At 33.6% G+C, this 21,430-nt stretch overlaps 1 protein-coding gene across 6 annotated transcripts; it reads left to right on the plus strand.

Annotated features, from left to right (window-relative positions):
* Positions 1-6,035: 6,035 nt before the first annotated feature.
* Positions 6,036-18,778, plus strand: LOC108979232 (calmodulin-binding transcription activator 5-like). 6 transcript variants are annotated; one of them, XM_035692275.1, is made up of 14 exons: positions 6,036-6,112; positions 6,241-6,411; positions 7,229-7,354; positions 7,968-8,083; positions 8,544-8,632; positions 8,763-8,808; positions 8,926-9,061; positions 9,325-9,450; positions 9,579-9,637; positions 13,699-14,115; positions 15,484-16,178; positions 16,539-17,085; positions 18,035-18,343; positions 18,425-18,778. In XM_035692275.1, the coding sequence occupies exons 2-14, from the start codon at positions 6,357-6,359 to the stop codon at positions 18,467-18,469; spliced, it is 2,766 nt and encodes a 921-aa protein (XP_035548168.1). In that variant the 5' UTR covers positions 6,036-6,112; positions 6,241-6,356; the 3' UTR covers positions 18,470-18,778. The 6 variants fall into 6 exon arrangements, with proteins under 6 accessions (XP_035548168.1, XP_035548171.1, XP_035548170.1 ...); XM_035692277.1 differs by lacking the exon at positions 6,036-6,112 and adding an exon at positions 6,117-6,176 and having other exon boundaries at positions 9,328-9,450; XM_035692274.1 differs by lacking the exon at positions 6,036-6,112 and adding an exon at positions 6,162-6,176.
* The last annotated feature ends 2,652 nt before the right edge of the window (positions 18,779-21,430 follow it).

The raw sequence follows: 21,430 nt of genomic DNA on the forward strand, positions 1-21,430 counted from the left end.
GTGTGATTGGTTGCCAAGAAAATAGAGAAAAATCATGCAATAGTCCATAACAGTCTGTTTGGTTGCCTAGAAAACAGAGAAAAATCACAATAGAATATCCTACAAATATGAGATTCGATGGATGAACGTACATCTCTGTTCGTCAGCTTCGTGTGGGTGTTTCCGTGTGCATGTGGTTGGAAAAAAATGGATGAAATAAAACAGATCTAGAACTTGGAGGTATGCTGCATTTGTGCATAGGAAAAGAAAAGAAAAGAGAAAGAGAGATTAAATGCCTGCGCATTGTAGTAGAAAGTAGGGCTTTTTTGTTTTTATTATGAACATTTTTTCACGGAATCGGTTTTGCAATGAATAGCTTGGTGGGGTACGCGGGGAAGAAGAAGATGAAATCAATTTATGGGTTTCTGTTTCAAACTGGCCGAATTCAACGAAACGCCTCGTTTTGTTTTCACACGTGGATGGACGTGTACGCGGGAGGTTCCCATCCCCGGGTGCAAGTAGAGTTTTTCTGCAAAAAATTATGAGTTTTTCTCCTACTCGATCCCTTAGGACAGGTTTGGGACCTCAAATAAAATACAAAATTCTCATCTCATCTCATTTCATCATTACATCTTTTTTAAATTCTCATATAAAATATAATAAATAATTTAATTTTTTAAAATCCCAATACACATTTTTCAAATCTCAAAACAATAATAATATTAAAACTTAATATTTTAAACTTCAAAACAAAACACAAAATTCTCATCTCTTCCCCCAAACCTATCCTTAGAGCACTGACAATGTACGTTTGGAACTAAAACTCCTCTCAACTCATCTCAATTCATAATTATAACTTTTTCAAATTCCAACACAAAATATAATAAACAATTCAACTTTTTCAAATCTCAAAATAATAATAATAATAATAAATAATATTCTAACAATATTTTATTATCTCAACTCAACTCAACTCAACTCAACTCATTTCAACATCCAAACGCAACCTGAAAGTTATATTGGATTAGTTACACTCTATTTATTTAAAATATGAGTTATAGTAACTTCATCTCTAGAGTCATATATGAAGGGAACTGTAGCATCTTCATTTTCATAGTTTATTATTTCCTGTGTTTCTCTTTTCCTTTCCTCTAGTGTAACTTCATCCCTATAATTACAATGCATTTTCTTATTATTAATTATATTTTTTTATAAAATAATATTAATCATCTTTCTTTGAATATTTTTTAAAATATAAGAAATTATTTTTTGCATATATCTATAATCATGCAAAAATTATAATACTAAGAGAAAATATGAATAAAATTTTTATTAATTATTTATAAAGTACAAAATAATGCAATAATCTTATCTTATAACAAATTATAATATAAGTAATGTTCATCTATATATTTTAATTAAAGAAATATTAATAATAAAAAATAATAATATTTTATTATTATACATAGTGTGATGGCTAATCTAATGTAGACTTCAAGTTTTGAATAATTGGCTAAAAGTAAAAAAAATTTATATTAGTCAAATTTTGAATATTAGAATAATTAATCCAATGACAATGCTCTTACCTTCCCTCCCAACTCTCGCTATTGCCCAATGAGCATGCAATGGGATGGAAAAGCTTCCACCCCACAGTGCAAGGTGAGGGGCATGGGTGAAAGTAGGGATGTAAAAAGAAAAAAAATCGGTTGAACCAAAATAAATTGGTGGGTTTGCTCCGAACCGATATCAGTTCTTAAGAATAGAACTTGGTCATAAATAGGTTTGGTACCGATTTTCAAAATTTAAAAACCGGTTTGAAATGAACCAAGCTACGTATATGTATTTTTTAATTTTTTATATTATATATATTATATACTAAATTATTAATTAATATAACATGAAATTTTAATCTTGTTATTCATGTCAATTGATCTTATAATTAATAAGTTAGACACTACTTATACTATATTAATATAATTAGACACTAATAAATTAGTAATCGTTAATAACAATGAAACGGAAGAATTATACCAAATCTTGATCGAAGAGACTTTTTATTAACGGATAAAATCGAAAGATTATAACTTCTTCTTTTTGATATATAATTTAGGGATTTAAAATATGGATTGTTTAAAATTTCTCTTACTGATAGTGATAAATTTAGACTGAAATTTGGTATTTGTCTTCTCTCGTTTTCCTTCACTAAGGAGAAAATGAGATGGATATGATTTGAACTTTGAGCAATCGAATCATAAACGATAGAAGGGCCAGTATCCCTTTTTAGGTGGAGTGTTGCAATCGAACTAGAAAAGCTCATTATCCATCATCAGGCGGCGTGACCTTATTGGTCCTTTGTTTTGAAACATAATTTTTTGATGAGAAATGATAATTGTAGTCATGAGTGTACAAGTGTCGTACAGTTAGTTTAAAAAAAAGTTAATAAACATAGAACCCATATGAAAAGAATTTAGTTTTTTAATAATAGATCTCACTTTTTTTCAAAGCGACTGCATGACACTTATGTATTCCACGACTATATATAACATTACTATTTTTTGATCCACTTTGTGGTGTTTATGCCATGTAACACGAGGACCGACCACCATGATCCTTGTTGTACCCTATTTGTTTGATATGATGATTTTTTTTTGTTTGATCGGATGATTTTAGTTACACATATAAATCATTATCATTATTAATTTGCCTGAAAATGCTTTCACATTCATAGTTTTTTTCCCAACTTTCTCGTATATTTTTATGCCATAAAAAATTTTAATATTGCTAAATTATCATCCTAAGGTGTCATTGTTCTTCAATTTTTAAATTTATTTTTAAAAAATCATGAGAATATCAAAAGGTGATGAAAAGTGCAATATTTACAAGAGGGTCCGAATTTTTTAGAGTTGCAATAAACTAATACATTGGAGTCTTAGGGATTGCCATTAACTGACTCGTTTAGATAGTGAAATGAGATGAGATGATTTTAGATGAATTGAATTAAATATTATTAGAATATTATTTTTTTAATATTATTATTATTATTTTAGGATTTGAAAAAATTAAATTATTTATTATATTTTGTATAAAAATTTTAAAAAAATTATAATAATGAGATGAGATGAGATGAAACTATTTCTCTATTCAAACGGCCCCTTAGAATTAAAAATAAAAGAAAATAATTATAGGAAGTAAACAAGTCGATAGTAATTATATGAGTTAATATTTTCTTTATTATTTTCAACAAGGTTTAGGGTAGTCATGAGATCTCTTTGCCTCCGTTTTTGTATATATACCTATCATGTTAGTTTGTAAATTTTTTATAATTAAAATAATTATATACATATAAACTTTTAAAATAACTCCGATCACTTGTAAGATTGGAGTTGTGACGACCTTGAATGTTAGGACTATGATATATGATTCTTCTATGTTATAAATATATTATTTTGTTCTTAATTTTAAGTATGAATGAACATTGACTAATAAGAGTAGCAGACACATTAAGAGAGTGGCAAGGTTGGCCACGTCTTTCTATATTTCATGTTTGTTTTCATTCCTCTTTAATAGCTGAATATAATGTTTTGAGGTAGGCCATTCAGCTGTAGTACATTTCATTTAGCTCTTACTAATCAAAGCCTAACAACCGATTGATCTATCTCAATCTCATCTTCTTTAACAGATTGTCGGCCACGAGTTTACCACGTGTTCAATGTTCCAATTCTGGTACAACTGACGCTCAAGTGTCACTTCTCAGTTCTCGGTATTTCAGCAGCCCTGAGAGGCTGAGATAATGGTATTTGCAATAACAAATTGCGTTAAAAAAGAATAATAAAAAATAATTTTATAAATTAATATAATTTTATCTAATCCGTTATATTTATTTTATAATTTAAAGAATCAAATCAATTCACATCAGTTTGTGAGATTATTTTTTTGTAATCTATTTATGATTAGAGTATTTCTCAATTGTGTATATTTTTTTTAATAAAAAATTATTATTTTGAAATTTTATATAAAACATTTATTTTTTAATAATAAAATTCTAGATATTATATAACATGTGCGTTGCATTATTAACACCACGTACATGTATTCATCATGGAAAAAAAATGATACTACATTCTCTAAGGTCCCGTTTGGTTACGTATTTCAGATAATATGAGAAGAGATATTTTGAATAATAATAAAAAATTTTAGTTAAGATGAGATGAAATAATTTAAAAAAAAAATGTGTTTGAATACTGAGATGAGATGAAATAATTTTTAATTTTTGAGATTTAAAAAATATATAGATCCCACTGTTGATTAAAGAGCTGAAAATTATACTATTTATACACTGTTCACATTCTATTCACAATCAATTTTTATTGTTTATGCACAGTTCATGTACTGTTTATTTACTATTCATATTAGTTTTGCACTATTTACACACAGCTCACTGTTAGTTATTTTTCATTACTATTTATTTAAGTGAATATTTTTAAAATGTAGATATGAAATATAGTATGTTTGGATAAGAAAAATTATTGTACGGTACGGATGAGATGTATCTCATCTGTATTGGCTAACAAAGTCGGGCCTAAGTTTGTCTCCTCAATTTAATATTTTATGCATTTAATTTTTAATTTATTTTACATAATAGTTAAGGAATTGGTTATTAATATATTGATATTTTTTTTTAATTTTTTTAAAAATGTGTAAAAATTATTGAGAAAAAAGATAAAAAAAAATAAATACAATTTGCATTAGTGTCACAAATGGAAAAACATGGATAACATACTAGCACTACCCATTCATTATTTAAAAAATATATACTTATAATTTTTTTACATTTAATTTACAACACATTTTATAATCAACCAATATAATCGTGCAACTTCATTTAAAAAAGAAATCAAATTTACAAAACTATCCTCAATTTTATATAGTATTGTAAAATAGATAGATAAGAGTTGTAAGAGAATCATTAATAATGATACACCTATAACTTTTTTATAATTACTTTACAATTCATTTGATAATCAACTAATACAATCTTGCCATTTCATTAAAAAAATAAAATTTATAAAACTACCCTCAATTTCACATAGAATTGTAAAATAGACGTAGAAGAATTGTAAGAAAATTATTTTCTTTTTAAGAAATGATAGTTACAGTTATGAATGTGCAAGCGTCGCGTAATTACTTTTAAAAAAAATAAATAAATATAAGACTCATATGAAAAGAAAATTAATTTTTTAATAATAGATTTTACTCTTTTTCAAAATGATGGTACAATATTTACATATTTCACAACTATAGCATTGGTAGTGGCTTCTTCATCTTTATTTTTATCTTTAAATTTAAAGAATATGTCTTTAAATTCATCTACACTGACTTATGCATCTCTAAATTTTTGCATAACTATAAATAGTAATTCTTCAAATTTAAAGAAGTACTATTCATTCTTCAAACATTATTTTACTATTTTTTTCTCTCATATCCATTAAAATCAACTTTGTAGAATTTATATTAAGATGATTTTGATACATAAAATTTATATTAAATTGATAATACAAAGTGAATATTAATTATAAAATATATATAAAAAAATAATTTTAAGAAATAAATAAAAAATAAAAAATAATAATATTTTATTATTATTTGATTCAAAAATATATAAACTAATAAACTAATATGAGAGTTATTTTTTTAGTAATGCTAGAGAGAAGTCATTATAACAATGTACACTTTGTACTCACTGCGTGACTGCTTATAGTTGATTATTTCCAACACTCATTTGGAGAGATATGTGGTCTACATGATGCCACATCATGTGTGCAAAATGGATGCACTAAATAGTGGCTTCTATCTATATTTATTTTTTTTTTTTAGAGGTATGCTGTGCATCAGTCGGAAGCCGCAGCACACCTCACAGATTTTTTTTTTTTTCACTCAATGCGTTGAGTGTGCTGGGACTTCCGACTGATGCACATATATATATATATATATATATTTTTTTTTATATGTAAAATCATTCTTAAAAAAAGTGATTTTACATCTTCATAAGCCACTGCCAATAATGCTCTTAATTACTCTTTTCTTTTTGTCTTAATTTTTTGTTCAAAAAACAGGGAAAGGGACGATCATAAAGGTCAGCCTCCGAGTCCCTGTATTTTTGTTTTCTCTTCCATTTCAAACCCTCTCTCTCTCATCAGGTACTCGTCCAAGCTTCTACCATCGCCTGCTTTTTTTTGGGGGTAATCGTTAATTTTCTTGCAGATAGCATCATTTTTTCCCTGGCCTGAGAACTGATAAGGTTTAAGATACGGGGTTATCAGTTAAGGTCTGAGAAAAATAATTGTTGGGGGGGGAATTTCTATTTTTCCGAGGTTTTAATGATGGAAGGGCAGCTTGTGGGCACCGAGATTCATGGCTTCCATACATTGCAAGGTACGGCCATAAATATATTTTATCTAGTAATTTTTGGAATGCTTTTGTTGAAGTGTTTCTCCTGTTTCAGTGTTTCTTAGAAGTAAAATCACTTTGAAAAGCATTTTGATTGATTTCGAAGACCTAATTTCGTGCTAACTAAAGGTAGGAAAGCGCTTTTATGCGTTTTCCCTGTGTTGTTTGAGCAGCGGGGTAAGTTGCTTAGAACTTTGGCTTTTATAAGCCACGAAAGCAATTCTTCAGTAGTACTTATCAAAAAAAAAAAAAAAAGTAATTCTTCAGTAGTTTGAGCTTGGCTGATTTTTCGTTTGGAAATTCATCCGTTTTCCCAGTGTTTTTTTTTTTTTAACGAAAAGAGCGTCTTCTACATGTGTAATTGTAAGTCCTTTTTTTTGTTTGACTTCGTTTGCCTTGATAAAATCGTTTTCGAATATCAAAAATAAAAACCCATTGTTTTATTTACAGGAAAGACATTATACATAATTCACATAATTGAAAATTTAGAAATGACTGTCGTTCACCAAGGCCTACTGGAATTGGAGTAAACATTTTAGAAAAAGCTCTAATGGAAATTATTTTTATTTCTAATACTGGACAAATAGCTAAGACTATATTTATGTTAATGAATGTTTAACCCTGTACAATTTGACAAAGTTCTACATTTATGTTAAAAATTATACAGGTACTTTTTGCTATTTTTAGTCTGGCTGTTCTTTTCTGCGCAAATTTTCGTGAATTATAGTTGGGATGTGAGTTCTTTATTTATTGATAGTTTAATTCTCGTGTTTTTCTTTATTGTTCATTTTTGCATGAACAGATTTGGATGTTCAGAATATTATGGAAGAAGCCAAAGCAAGGTGGCTCCGCCCAAATGAAATTCATGCAATACTCTGCAATTACAAGTATTTCACAATCAATGTCAAGCCACTGAACTTGCCCCAAAGTAATTTCCTATTTCTATTAATTGTAATAGGATTGGTATAAGGCTAACTCTAGAGTCATCCCAAATATCCTCATTTAATTCCTCTGTTTTTTTCCTGGACTTAATTAATCTGCGCTCACAATATAACTTCATTGTTACAGACGTTAAAATATTTTTCTACTTATCACTTATAAAAAAAAAATATTTTTCTACTTATCTTAATGTTTACCTTTACCCTTGTGTATAAGTCTTCTCAAAAAGCCTAAGGTCAACCTCGGGTGACATATTCCACCTATAAGCTATATGTGATGGCTTTAGAAGCATGCATTTGCAAGTCACATTGCTTAAGACTTTGTTCATATGTAATATCTTTGAGTGCACAATACTAATACAGTATTTATGCGTTTGTTGCTCATACATATTGGAATTGAGAACAAAGAAGCATACTTATTGCGTGGATTTGATGAAATTTACCTTTGGTTTAAAAAGCTTTATGGATAGATTGGCATACTATGTGTGTGTGTGTGTGTGTGTGTGTGTAGAGAGAGAGAGAGAGAGAGAGAGAGAGATTGGTACACATTATCAATTACTACTGATATTGTTATGTTGTCTATTGTGGTGGTTAATGTAACAGGTGGCACTATTCAATTGTTTGACCGTAAGATGCTTAGGAACTTCCGGAAGGATGGTCATAATTGGAAGAAGAAAAAGGATGGGAAGACTGTCAAAGAAGCTCATGAACACTTAAAAGTGAGATTCCCCAATTGTATACCTGGGTGATGCTTTTGTATATGTCCCATATACCTAGGCTTTTGCCTATTCTTATGATCAATAAAATTTTGTTTATTGATAAAAAAAAAAAAAAAAGTGAGCTTCCCCAATTCCTGTTATCTTTTAGTGGCATCAACCAATGCAAATCAATGTACCCTAGTGATTATTTTTTACAATATGCACATATTGATACTTGTAAAAAAAAAAACACAGCATGCACGTGTTGAGATAACCAGACAGAAACACAGATATGTAGCAATATAAATGTTCGTCTTATATATTTACCTATCTACATTAGTTTGTATACCCCCAGAAGTTCATTAAAGTTTTTATATGCACATATTGATACAAGTTGACAAAGGTTAATAGATGTTCTCTCTATTTGAAAAATTCTATATTAATGAAGTTTGCTTTGCCTGTTGTTTGTTTCATGGTTCAGGTTGGTAATGAAGAAAGGATCCATGTATACTATGCACATGGTCAAGATAACCCAACCTTTGTTCGCAGGTGTTACTGGCTTCTTGACAAGTATGCAATGGTTAAGGTTTATGTGCTTCTTTAAGTCCACCAACTTGTTGGCTATATGTTTATAATATAAATGAAAAAATTTTCTGTAGGTAATTTTTTGTATGATTTTGTTATTACTTTTTTTTTCCAGGAGCCTAGAGCACATAGTCCTTGTTCATTATCGTGAAACACAGGAGGTCAGTATTATCATAACTTATTCCATTTATTCTTTTTGTTTTTGCCATTCACTTCAGTACCTAGGAAGAACTAGATGTTCTGACGTTGTATTGGGCTGTGGGTGACTTATGATACAGTTGCAGGGATCTCCAGCAACACCTGTCAATTCAAATTCTAGTAGTGGCTCTGACCCATCTGCTCCTGGGCTTTCATCAGAAGAACACGACTCTGGTTCTAATCATACATATAGTGCTGGCAAGAAAGAACTCTTAGGTGATATTAGTTGAACTTTATGTATATTGAATTCTATAATGTTTTCGTAGTGAAGTCGCTTGTTTGGCTTGCTAATACATTCTGGTAGTTTTGAGTTTGGAGAGGATAAAACAAGCACTGTTCATTTTATAAGACAACTAGTACTTGGATCTAAAAGAATAGTCAAACAATTTATATCGTGATCTACTCTTTTTATTAGTGCAACTAATTCTGCTTCAAAAATGGATATGCAATATTCTGACCCTTTTTTTTATTTGGAGAAGCAGCAGGGCCTGGTGACAATTTAACTGTACATAATCATGAACTGAGGATTCACGAGATTAATACTCTCGAATGGGATGAGCTTCTGCTGACAAATGATTCTAACACCTCAACTGCACCTAAAGGAGGTAAATGGCTAGATGCTATCTGCAACGGAGCCATTGGCTTGACAGAAAAGTGGAACCCTTCTGCTGAGCTTAAACTGAACCATAACCTTTAAGCTTCATAATGATTTTGTCCCCCTTCTTCTTGACAGATAAAGTTTCAAGCTTTGATCGGTCAAATCAAATTGGAGTAAATGGCTCTTTACATGATGTAAGTAAAATTATTCATTGGCTAGGATGGTTCCTATGTCTTTTTTCTCTTTCATCTTGGCTCTATTTTTTAGGAGTTTTCTCCCTCATCTTGAGTTCTTTTCTTCTCCTGGGTACACCTTATATGATGAATGCCATGCCGAAAGCAAATGAATGGTGATTATAAGCCGAGGCATCTTAGGCCTCATTTGTTTTCACAACTCCTCTCAACTTATCTCATTACAACTTTCTCAAATTTTCATACAAAATAAAATAAACAATTCAACTTTTTCAAATCCCAAAATAAAAATAATATTAAAAAATATATTCTAACAATATTTTATTCAATTTTTAATTTTAATTTCAACTCATCTTATCTGATCTGCGAAAACAAATAAGGCCATGTATCTCAGTTTTTGACTTCCTTTTTTCCTCATATAAAAAATATTCTTTTGTTGTTTTAGCTGCTCAACCTTGGTATCCCAAGGGTAGAGGATATTTATTTCATCAGGGAGCATGCTTGTTTAATCAACCAACTTAGTTCCTTGTGCCATTAGTATTTATTGCTAATATTGATATGAGAAATTTTAAACATGTGAAATCACCACTTGTCCCAAAAGCTTAAATTGATGGGGAAATGTAGATTTTTATTATTTATTTTATATCTTAACAAAACCTATATTATTTTCCATCACTACTTTTTTCACTAGTGGTTTTTTCTGTCCATTGCTTAGTAGGATTGTAGAGTAACTTGACCATTCCTGTGCAAGTGTGAGTGTCTGATATTTTTTTGGCCAAATATGTGATTACTTAAAAAAAAAATGCTTACAGAAACGACACAGAGAGAGAAAATCCTAAGAAACCCAAACCCGTGGCCACCCTTCACCCACCCTAGACCGGCGAGTGACACCTCACCACCACAAACAAGGCCGATGGGCGCCGACGACTTTGTTGAGGGCCGTCCGTCTTAGGTCCTCCCTCCGGCAACTTGGAATTTCGCAAATTTCTCTCTCTGTCTTTCTCGGAGGTGACATCAACCGTAGAATTGTGCCTCCGCCACCGCCACCGACAAGACCGACAGGCTTCGGCGACTCCATTGTGGGCCTTCCGACGTCGGCCCCCCTCCGACAATCGGGATTTTCATCTGCACTTTATTTTCGTCGGCGAAGATCTCCTATTTGATTTGCTTTTTTTCATATAAAATCTTTCTCCATGAGATGACAAAGCAAGATGATCATGGGAGATGATATTGTGACTTGGGATCAGACGATGACGATGCGCGACGTGGATTCGTCTCAGATAGAAGGTTAGAGGTGGTTGAAGGTGGAATTGAAAACTTTTGTTTTTACGAAAGAGGGAGGAAATAGTTTTCGCATCTCTGAACGTAGTAAAAGGATGGCTACGTTCATGTGTCTTGGTGGGACAACAACTTCGTGGTTGACTAAGGGAATAGAGGATTGTTTAGAACTCAATTGTCATGAAGGATTCTTTAGGGAGCTAAGAATGGGTGATGGAGTTCTCATCATTCAATATCATATTAACTCAAGGGGCAACTTTCTGCAACTCTCAGAATTTTGGAATGGAAGGAGGAAAGGTTTGTTGGTGATTCCAGAAGGTGCAAATGGCATTGGTTGGAAAGGTTTTTTGCAGTCCATTAGAAGCGTTACTGGGTCCAAAGCCGCTATTCTAAAGCATTCAAATAGATGGGAGTTTGTTAATGGGAAGACAGTGGGAAGGCCTTCCTCGGTCAAAGGTGCCTCGTAGCTTCAGTGTTGAGGTTATTGGCAGGCAGTCCAGTTGAGAATAGCTCCGCAGCGGAAGGAAAGGGCAAGACACTTGTAGGAGACAAAGGCTGTTAGGTGACATTGGGAGAAGTGGAGGAGGTCTTGTGGGCTGTCAAAGCTCAATTGACGGGAGTTATGGAGTATGTGAGTGGTCTCATGACTAAAGTGGAGAAGGGGTTGGACCTTGTCGTGGGTTTGGATAAGGGGTTCGACTAGGGGGGGCGGGGGGTTGATCCTACGGGTTTGAAGGCCTCAAGTCAAGTGCGCCGGCAAAGGGTGTTTCGACGCCGTCATCACTGTTCACGTCGGTGTCACTCAGGACATAGGTAGCTTTTCGTCTAACTGCCCTCAGTCACCAGTTGCTAATGGGGTTGGTACTTTTTTCCAGGGTTCACTTTCAGTTATAGATGGGGGGGTCCTTCCAGGGTCTTGAGTACTTTGGAAGAAACTGTCAAGCTTCTTTTAGAAGATGAAAATGGGGTAAAAGAAGGTATTACTTCCCCTACCTGTTCTATGCCATCTGAGGGAGCAATAGGGTCTGACAAAGTGGCACAGAAATGATCGTTAGGGGGTGGAGCACATACAAGCAATGTCCTCGTCGATGGAGGGGAGGAACCTTTAATGGTGACAACAACAATAAACAGCAACCATATAGTTGTTGAGGAAGTTCGGGATTTGAATGCAGGATATGGTGGGGAGTAAATTATGGGTTTGTTATTGGTGCCTTGTGAGGAGGAATATTTAGGGTCGGGAGTGCAGTTGGGTACTATGTCTAGGAATAATGTTATTCCCCTGGTTTCTCTTCCTCCAATAAACAATATAGCGGGTTCACCATCGGATTGGGTTCTGCATAAGGTTAACGAGATTTAACATATTGTGGGGCTCTCACATGGAGGATTGTGAAGACCTATTTAAAGCACTACTCACTACAATTGAGGCGAGTCACTCGCTTGAAACCAAATCAAGTTTTAAGAAAAGAGGGAGTTAAAAGCATTTTTTTTGGGTAATCAACTACGACACTAAGGGTGGTACCTCAAGACGAGGGAAGACTAAAGGAAGGGCATTATGAAGCGTTCTCGCAAAGGGAGTTTCGGGTGGAGTATTAGTCTTATGGGAAACAAGAGGCTAGGGTTGGGGAGGTGTGTTTTATTCCAATTCAGGCTTGGTGTATTTTGGGTAGTTTTTCATAGGGGTGGGCAGCGACGGCCCGCCTCCCGCTACCCCTCCCTCACATGGGCGGGCGGGCGGGCGGGCTACCCCGCACTACATATGGGGGGCGGGGGCCCCCGCTCCTCATGAAGAACCACTAGCGGGGATGGGGGCGAGCTGACCCCAGCGAGGCCCCACCCGGCACCCCGCTCCTCACCGTCCCAAATTATAATAAAAAATATTATTTTTTATATTTATATAAATATATATTGTATATAAATATATAGAATTTGTTAAAAACTTGGAATTCAAGTTAATGGATTGCCTTGGCCTCCTAGTAAGTGTCACATTGCTTAAGAATGACTATTGTATTGCTTTGACTTCCTATATAAAGGTTGGCCTATGAGGTCAAGATAGTCCAAAATATAACTCTAATGAGTTTATATTTTTTTGAATAAAATTTATAATTATATTATATTATAATTTGGGTCTAAAAAAAATTTTTTTTTTTTAGACCAAAAAAAAATTATAGATCCAGTGAATCACTAGGCTGAGCAGGGGGCGGGGTGGGGTGCGGTTTCAACCCCACCCCCGCTACCAGGGCGGGGGGCCTTGCCCCAGCCTCCCGGGGGCGGGGGGCCTTGCCCCAGCCTCCCGGGGGCGGGGTTGAAAACCCTTCCCCCGCATGGTGCGGGGCGGGGGGCCAGGGAGGGGGTGCCCCTGCCCCACACCATGCGGGTAGCACCCCTAGTTTTTTTTTTCACTGGCTTTTTGGGTCATTAGGAGCTCTCTAGTATGGACTAGGTGTTTTCTTGTATACGTCCAGTGTACTTGGTTACTCTTATTGATATATATATATATATATATATATAATGTTTTTAGGCCAAGTTGCCTTCTCATGAAATTTTTATGTTACTTTCTACTTAGCCTCCATACATTTTCTGTAGTTTATTATGTTTGCAGACTGACTTGACATTTACTTTTATACTTCAATGAGCAAACTAAACCACTTTGGTGTTGTGTATATAACTTTTGGTTAAATTGCTCAATCTACTATTTTTTGCTTTGTTTTTTATAACATAGGCATGATATATGATTATTCTTTAGTTACTTATAATATAAATGAATATCTTTTGGTTTGTCATTGCAGGGAGTGAACAGTTTTTCAGCTGAAGTTTCTTCTCTCGGTAATTTGACAGAGACGGTTGCTAGGAGCAATAACATTCATTCAAATTTCCCAGACAGCGTTCATATCCAGGCACTGGATGGTCAAGTGAACACAAACAAGCCCAGAAGGGATTCAATCACCCTGGGCACCAATAATTCCCTAGACATTTTGGTCAATGATGGGCTGCAAAGCCATGATAGTTTTGGAAGGTGGATGAACCAAATCATGGCTGACTCACCAGGTTCATTGGAGAGTGTAGTGCTTGACTCGTCAATTTCCTCATGTCAAGAGTCATTTGTCTCTTCTGTGATGGATCATCATGAATCTTCCGTTCCAGAGCAAATATTTACCATAACGGATGCCTCACCATCATGGGCGTTTTCCTCAGAGAAAACAAAGGTTTTTCTTTGCCAGTTCCTGCATTACTATTTTGTGGTGTTCTTTTATGACTGAAAGGCTTTCATATTCATCTTATATGCTTCAAATGCCTTCAACTTGTTTTTGATATGTAAGTTTAATTTATTAAAATCAGAGGGAAAAAAACTTGAATGAAAACATATTGACAATCTCAGTTTATTAAGCATGGGTACTTGTTGAAACTTCTGGTAAGTGCAAAATTCAAAGTTGTGGCCAAGTACTCATTGGCAGGCACTACCAGCATTCTTTGCCCTGTATGTACTTGTGATACAAATGGGACAAATTTTACTCTATATGTAGATATATTAGGAGAAAATTATGTTTACCCCTTCAAACTAATTTGCGATATGACTTCCAAATTACGGAAGTTGTCACTTAGCCCACCAATTTGAAGCATAAGTTGCATGCACACCCTTTGTATAGATCCAACTGTTAAGATTGTGTTGCATCATTTTTTCTCCATCTTAATGAAGTTATTGGGTGTCAAGTGTCACTTTCATTGGAGTGCTACTTTTTTGGGGGGAACCTGTTTGGGGGGGGGGGTTGAGTTTGGTGTAATTTCCCCAAGTATTTTTCTGGAAAAAAGGATGGGGAAAGTAAAGAAAATGAGAGAAATATGGTCCAACTCCTTAAACTGCTTGTGTAATGTCTCGCCAGTGTCACTAATTAGATTTGGAACAATAATGGTGTGTTTATTCTCTTTGCTTGATACTCGAAACTTACAAGTGTTTAAATACTATTTATTTAATATTCCAATCCTATCTTCCCATTTATTTAATATTTATTTACTTGGAACAATGATGGCTTGTGTGTTGTGTGTGAAGCGTAATTTGGTGGATCAGAATATTCTCTGAGATTGTTGAATCATTCAAATTTTTTTCAAATGAAATACTATATTGCGTGTTTTGATTTTGGATTAATGATACTAGATTTATCAGGTGATGAGATTTGGATGTTGCAGCATTTTGGTTGAACAGAACTCTGAACAGCTGAATTTAATTTTAGCTTTTCTTATCTGAACCGTCAACACAACCATTTTAGTACCCATCTAAAGCCCATGGCTAGCACCGTGCTTCAAGCTCCTTGCATATATGTTTTGAAGCAGCTAACTGTAAATCCTTCCAAACTTAGCAAAAATAAGACATGACCTACTTGATATTTGTTACCACTGGTATTAAAATGAATATAAGCTTCAAAGCTGTCCGGGTAGTCAGTTCTTCCTTGCATTCAGGTTGACCAATGATCGTGAATGTACTATAAATTCACCATTATATATGAGATTGGAATAATTTAGGATAGTCAAGTTGAAATACTTGTAAACTTTTTTCCTTTGTTAAACTGTTGTTACAGATCCTAGTCACTGGATTCATTCATGAAGAGTACCTACATCTTCTGAAGTCTAGTCTCATTTGTGTTTGTGGCGATGCCTGTTATCCTGTAGAAATGGTTCAGGCTGGGGTTTATCGCTGCTTTGTGCTACCGCATTCTCCTGGACTAGTAAACCTTTTCATGAGTTTTGATGGTCACAAACCCATCAGCCAAGTCTTGAATTTTGAGTATCGTGCTCCTGTGAATTACCCAATAGTTTCCTCAGAAGAGAATTACAAGTGGGAAGAGCTCCAAGTTCAGCTTCGACTTGCATATCTGCTCTTCTCTACATCTAAGAGCCTTAGTATCCTGTCCAATAAAGTATCACCAAATGCCCTGAAGGAGGCTAAAAAGTTTGCCTCCAAAACCTCCAATATATCTCTTGGTTGGACCCATTTTATCAAGTCAATTGAAGACAACAAACCTCCATTTCCACAAGCCAAAGACGTGCTGTTCGAACTCACTTTAAGAAACAGACTGAGGGAGTGGCTGCTAGAAAGAGTTGCTGAAGGCTCCAAAACCACTGAATATGATGTCCAAGGTCAAGCTGTAATACATTTATGTGCTATCCTTGAATATACATGGGCTATTTATTTATTTTCATGGTCAGGCTTATCATTGGATTTTCGTGATAAACATGGATGGACAGCTCTTCATTGGGCAGCATATTATGGAAGGTAATTCTTTTATTTGTCAATTGTCATATACATCACCGGTTGGATTTTCTATGTCCTATTTGCCTCTTGGAGCTTTCGCATTAAAAACTTTTTCCTGTCCCCATTTCATCACCCTAGAGAGCTTGAGCCTGCTCTATTGTTTTTATGTCAGTTTTTTCTCTTCTTACTAGTGTTGATTTTTTGCATGTATTTGTAACATAAACAAGTCTCAAGTTGATTTATGTGAGTTTAACACTGTTTCTTGCCTGCACCTATACCGCAAGGATCACTGATTTCAGAGCATATTTATACCTTTTGTAGTGGTTTTGAAAATGGGCATGCAATCTTGGATTATGCATTTCTAAAATTTGCAATGTGCAGGGAGAAAATGGTTGCCGTCCTTTTAGCTGCTGGTGCAAAGCCAAACTTGGTCACAGACCCTACCCCAGAAAACCCTGGTGGACGCACTGCTGCCGATCTTGCATCTTTGAATGGGTACGATGGCTTAGCAGCTTATCTTTCAGAAAAGGCCTTGGTTGAACAGTTCAATGATATGAGCATAGCTGGAAATGTCAGTGGTTCCCTTGATACTACCTCAACTGATACAGTAAACATGGAAAACCTGACTGAGGATCAGCTGTACCTAAAAGATTCATTGGCTGCTTATCGGACAGCTGCTGAAGCTGCTGCGCGAATACAGTCTGCATTCAGGGAGCACTCTCTAAAACTATGGACCCAAGAAGTTGAGCTTTCCGTTCCAGAGGCTGAAGCACGCGGTATAGTTGCAGCAATGAAGATTCAACATGCCTTTCGCAAGTACGAGTCACGAAAAAAGATAGCAGCTGCTGCCCGTATCCAACATAGGTTCCGAACATGGAAAATTCGCAAAGAATTCCTTAACCTGCGTCGTAATACTATCAAAATTCAAGTAAGCCTTCTTTTCCCTTTCTTCTTCTGACATAGCTGACTGTGGATGATAGTGTTCTCAAATTTTTTATAAGAATAAAACTTTATTGATAGAAAAAGGCATAGCTTAAGTACACACGAAGTATACACGGAATACACTTAGCAACCACTAAGCACTAGTGATAGTCACTAACAGGTACAAGCAAATTATGAAAAGGCTACCATTACAATCAATGACAGAAGCCCAAGAAAATTAAGGTCCCGTTTGGATACAGAAACACTCTCAACCCATCTCATATCATCTCATCATTTTAACTTTCTCAAATTTTCATACAAAATATAATAAACAATTCAATTTTTTTAAATCTCAAAACAATAATAATATTAAAAAATAATATTCTAATAATATTTTATTCAACTCATCTAAAACCATCAAATCTCATCTCACTATCCAAACGAGCCCTAAAATGAATCTCTTCGACTCGTTCAAGGAACGCTCGCTGTCTTCGAAGTACCTACCATTTCTCTTAATCTAAAGACACCACATGATATAATGAGGAATCATTTTCCACACAACGGCAATATGAACATTGCTCCTAAGGCCTCTCCAACACTTAAAAGATATCCTCTACCCTTCTAGGCATAATCCATGCCACACTGGTCTGGTTGAAGATATCATCCCACAAAAACGTGGCTACCTCACAATGTAACAATAGAGGCCTCAAATGTTTGGAACTTTGACCTGATCAAATTCAAATTGTGTTTTTTGGGTCAAAGTAGGTGTTGTCCATGAAACAAGACGGCTGAGTAACATACATTAACACAGTTCACCAGATTCTTTAAAGAAAAAAAAACATGGTCAAAGTAGTTGGCCATCAATCCTGAGCTTGTAACCAAAAGCGTAAATGGTGGGGTTTATTGACATCAGAGATTCTTGAAAAAGATGTTTGACTGCATTTTTCCCAATGCAGGCTGTTTTCCGTGGCTATCAAGTGCGGAGGCAATACCATAAAATTCTTTGGTCAGTTGGGGTGCTTGAGAAAGCAATTCTACGATGGCGTTTGAAGAGAAAAGGTTTTCGTGGTCTTCATGTTGATCCAATTGAAGCCGATTCATGTCAGAAGCAGGAAAGTGTTACAGAGGAGGACTTCTATCGAACTAGCCGGAAGCAAGCTGAAGATCGTGTTGATAGATCTGTTGTAAGGGTTCAGGCTATGTTTCGTTCAAAGAAAGCACAAGAAGAATATCGGAGGATGAAGTTAACCCATAACCAAGCAAGGGTAGGTAGATCGCATGGAGATTATTGGTGTTACTATTCAATTTGGTGGAACAATTAATCAATCTGATATTGTTTTCTGCAGTTGGAATATGAAGGGCTTCTTGACCCTGATACGTACATGAAGTAGGTCCGGAGGCAGGTTCTGCAGAAATAGGTTTAAGCAGGGTTCTGGGGACTCTGGCTGTTGATGGTGCGCATAGCAAGTGATAATAAATCCAAAAAGAGTGGTTCTTTGCTCTTGTACTCTGTAAATGTTGTAAATGCCTAGATTAAGGACAGTTTGCACTTTTGACCCTTTGCAAGGGTTTTAAGATTGAGGGGGTCATGGATTCAGTCTTCTCGTGGGGGTCCTTAACTTCTCTTTTTGCTTTTGATCACTCCTGTTAGTGCGCTTTTGGACACAAGATCTAGTAATCACCTGTGTTTTGGATATCTACATTGGGCAGATTAGAAGAAAACAGTAAAAGTAGTACAAACAATGTGTGGCTGCAGCTTTATCATGGGCCATAACCATGAAATTAGGTTGCGTTTGGATGTTGAGTTAATTTCAGCTGAATTTAGTTCTTTATGAATAATAGTGAGTTGAGTAGTGGAGAGAGTTATATATAGCTCATCTAAATTGAGTTTAAAATGTGTTTGGATATTAAGATGAGTTTAATATTTTTTATTGGAAGTTGAAAAATATTATAAATCTCACGTATAAAGATGTGTTAAGTTGAAAAAGGTTATAGGTCTCATGTGTGAGGAGGTTTTAAGTTGATATGAGTTTAGTAATTTAAGAGTTGAGTGTTTAGATGTTAAATTTATCTTAAAATTAGATTGAACTCAACTTGATCTTGCAACTAAATGCAATCTAAATTTACTACTTTCGCAAAAGTAATATCCGAACTTCAAAAACTTCACAATTAGATACATCCTATAGTTTTCAAACACGAAGGTACCTAATTGCGAGTATTTTTTAGGTTCCCATATTGATTTGTAAAAAAAAAAAAATGAAAATTCAAAAGTATTGATTTTACCATTAATTCAATTTCACGCACTCAGGAAGGGCTGGTTTTCCGGTATGAGTGATGTTGGTCAATGATCAATGGATCTTAAGATATGGTAAACGAAATAAGAATGAATTTTCATGCGTATTCAAAGGCCGGAAGGCTACAACTGCTTAGGTTCCACATTTACAACACAGTAAAACTCACACGACTCGGAGTGCATTTCCTAGTTAAAGTTCAGAAGATATTTCCACGAGCATAACTGTTTTCAGATCTGTTTAATGAAGCGACGCGTCGTTGCGGGAAAAATCAGTTAATTTAGATTAAAAAAAAAAAAAAAAGGTTCTTACCATATTATCAAACAAGAAATGAAATATATAAAATTAAAAAAAAAAAAAAAACTACGAATCTTGACAGATTATTTCGTGTAATGAAACAGTGAAATTTAATACAAATTTAAAATAAAGCATTATTCTTAAGTAATGATTCTACTTAGCTGAAAAAAAAAAATATATATATATATATATATATATTCTCCTTTGCTGAAAGCTCAAGTACACAGAATATCTTAGAAAGAACAAAATGGATAAATATATATTTCCATTCTCATACTGCCAAGAATTCTATATTTTACACTTTAACTATTAAATTAAAAAAATACAGAATACACACTCAAATTAGTAAAAGATTACAACTTTTTCAAATTTTCATATAAAATATATTCTTCTTGTTTGAATTCGAAAAATGTTTCATCTCATCTCATCATTATAAATTTTTCAAATTTTTATAAAAAATATAATAAATAATTTAACTTTTTCAAATTTCAAAATAATAATAATATTAAAAATAATATTATAATAATATATTTTTTTTAATTTTTAACATTTATTTAAAATCATCTTATCTCATTTTATCTCTGAATTTAAATCTCAAATGATATATATGAGAGTCTATTAGTGTAGAGAAAATAATAATAATAATAAATAAATAAATAAATAATAGTGACATGACCTCTAGATATATGAGAAATACTATAATTTGATGTACGATATTATATAACAGTTCTATTTTATTAGTAATTTTAAATTTTCAACCATGACGCATCTTAAATATAGATAGTATTTTCCTATATTTATCCATACGCAAAGAAAAAGCGTCAAAAGCCTCAGCTATTTATGCAAGAGCGGTCTACAGCCACCGCTCCCAGAGCTCCTATCCATTAGTTATAGAATGGAGCGATGGCGGTAGCATTTTTCTTTGAAAAATTCTATTCCTAAACTTCATACACCACACACCAACCTTTTTATGATTTATTTAATTTTATTCTCTTATCAAATGTATGGTATATAGATTATGAGTAGAATAATTCAATTGTTTTAAGAATAATAAAATCAAAAAAAACTTTAAAAAAATTTTAAAAAAATAAAAAAATTTTGATATATGGTGTATGGACTTATGAATAGCATTACTCTTTTTCTTTAAGCAAATAAGCAGTGCTCCTTGAAGCCTTTGGGATTTAGACCAGCACACGTGGCCATTCTGAAGGTCAAACGTTTGGAGTTGGTACGAAAGTAAAACAATCGATCAAATAAGTTTACGGTCACAACAAGTTGTCTGTGGAAGTAGACTATAGTATCGTTTGTACAGTGAAATGAAATGAAATAAAATAATTTTATATGAAAATTAAGGTTACATTTGTTCTAAAAATTCATCTCAACTCATCATTACAATTTTTTCAAAATATAATATAAAATATAATAAACAATTCAACTTTTTCAAATCTTAAAATGATAATAATATTTTATCATCTCAACTCAATTCAATATCTAAATATAGCTTAAAAATTGAATAGAATATTATTTTAAAATTTTTAAAAAAAATAAATTATTTATTATATTTTATATAAAAATTTAAGAAAATTATAATGATGAGATGAGATAAAATCGTTTATATATCCAAACCGGACCGATAGCAAACAAACTTATTTATTTTTTCTTTTTTGATAAATATCTATGGCAATAAACTAAAAAATCCTGCTTAAGAGTGCAAATATCAGCGACCAATCTAAAACAAGTTCAGTTTGCTGTGTCATGAAGGTA

This window comes from Juglans regia, chromosome 7, assembly GCF_001411555.2.
Source record: "Juglans regia cultivar Chandler chromosome 7, Walnut 2.0, whole genome shotgun sequence".
Classification (NCBI taxonomy): Eukaryota; Viridiplantae; Streptophyta; class Magnoliopsida; order Fagales; family Juglandaceae; genus Juglans; species Juglans regia.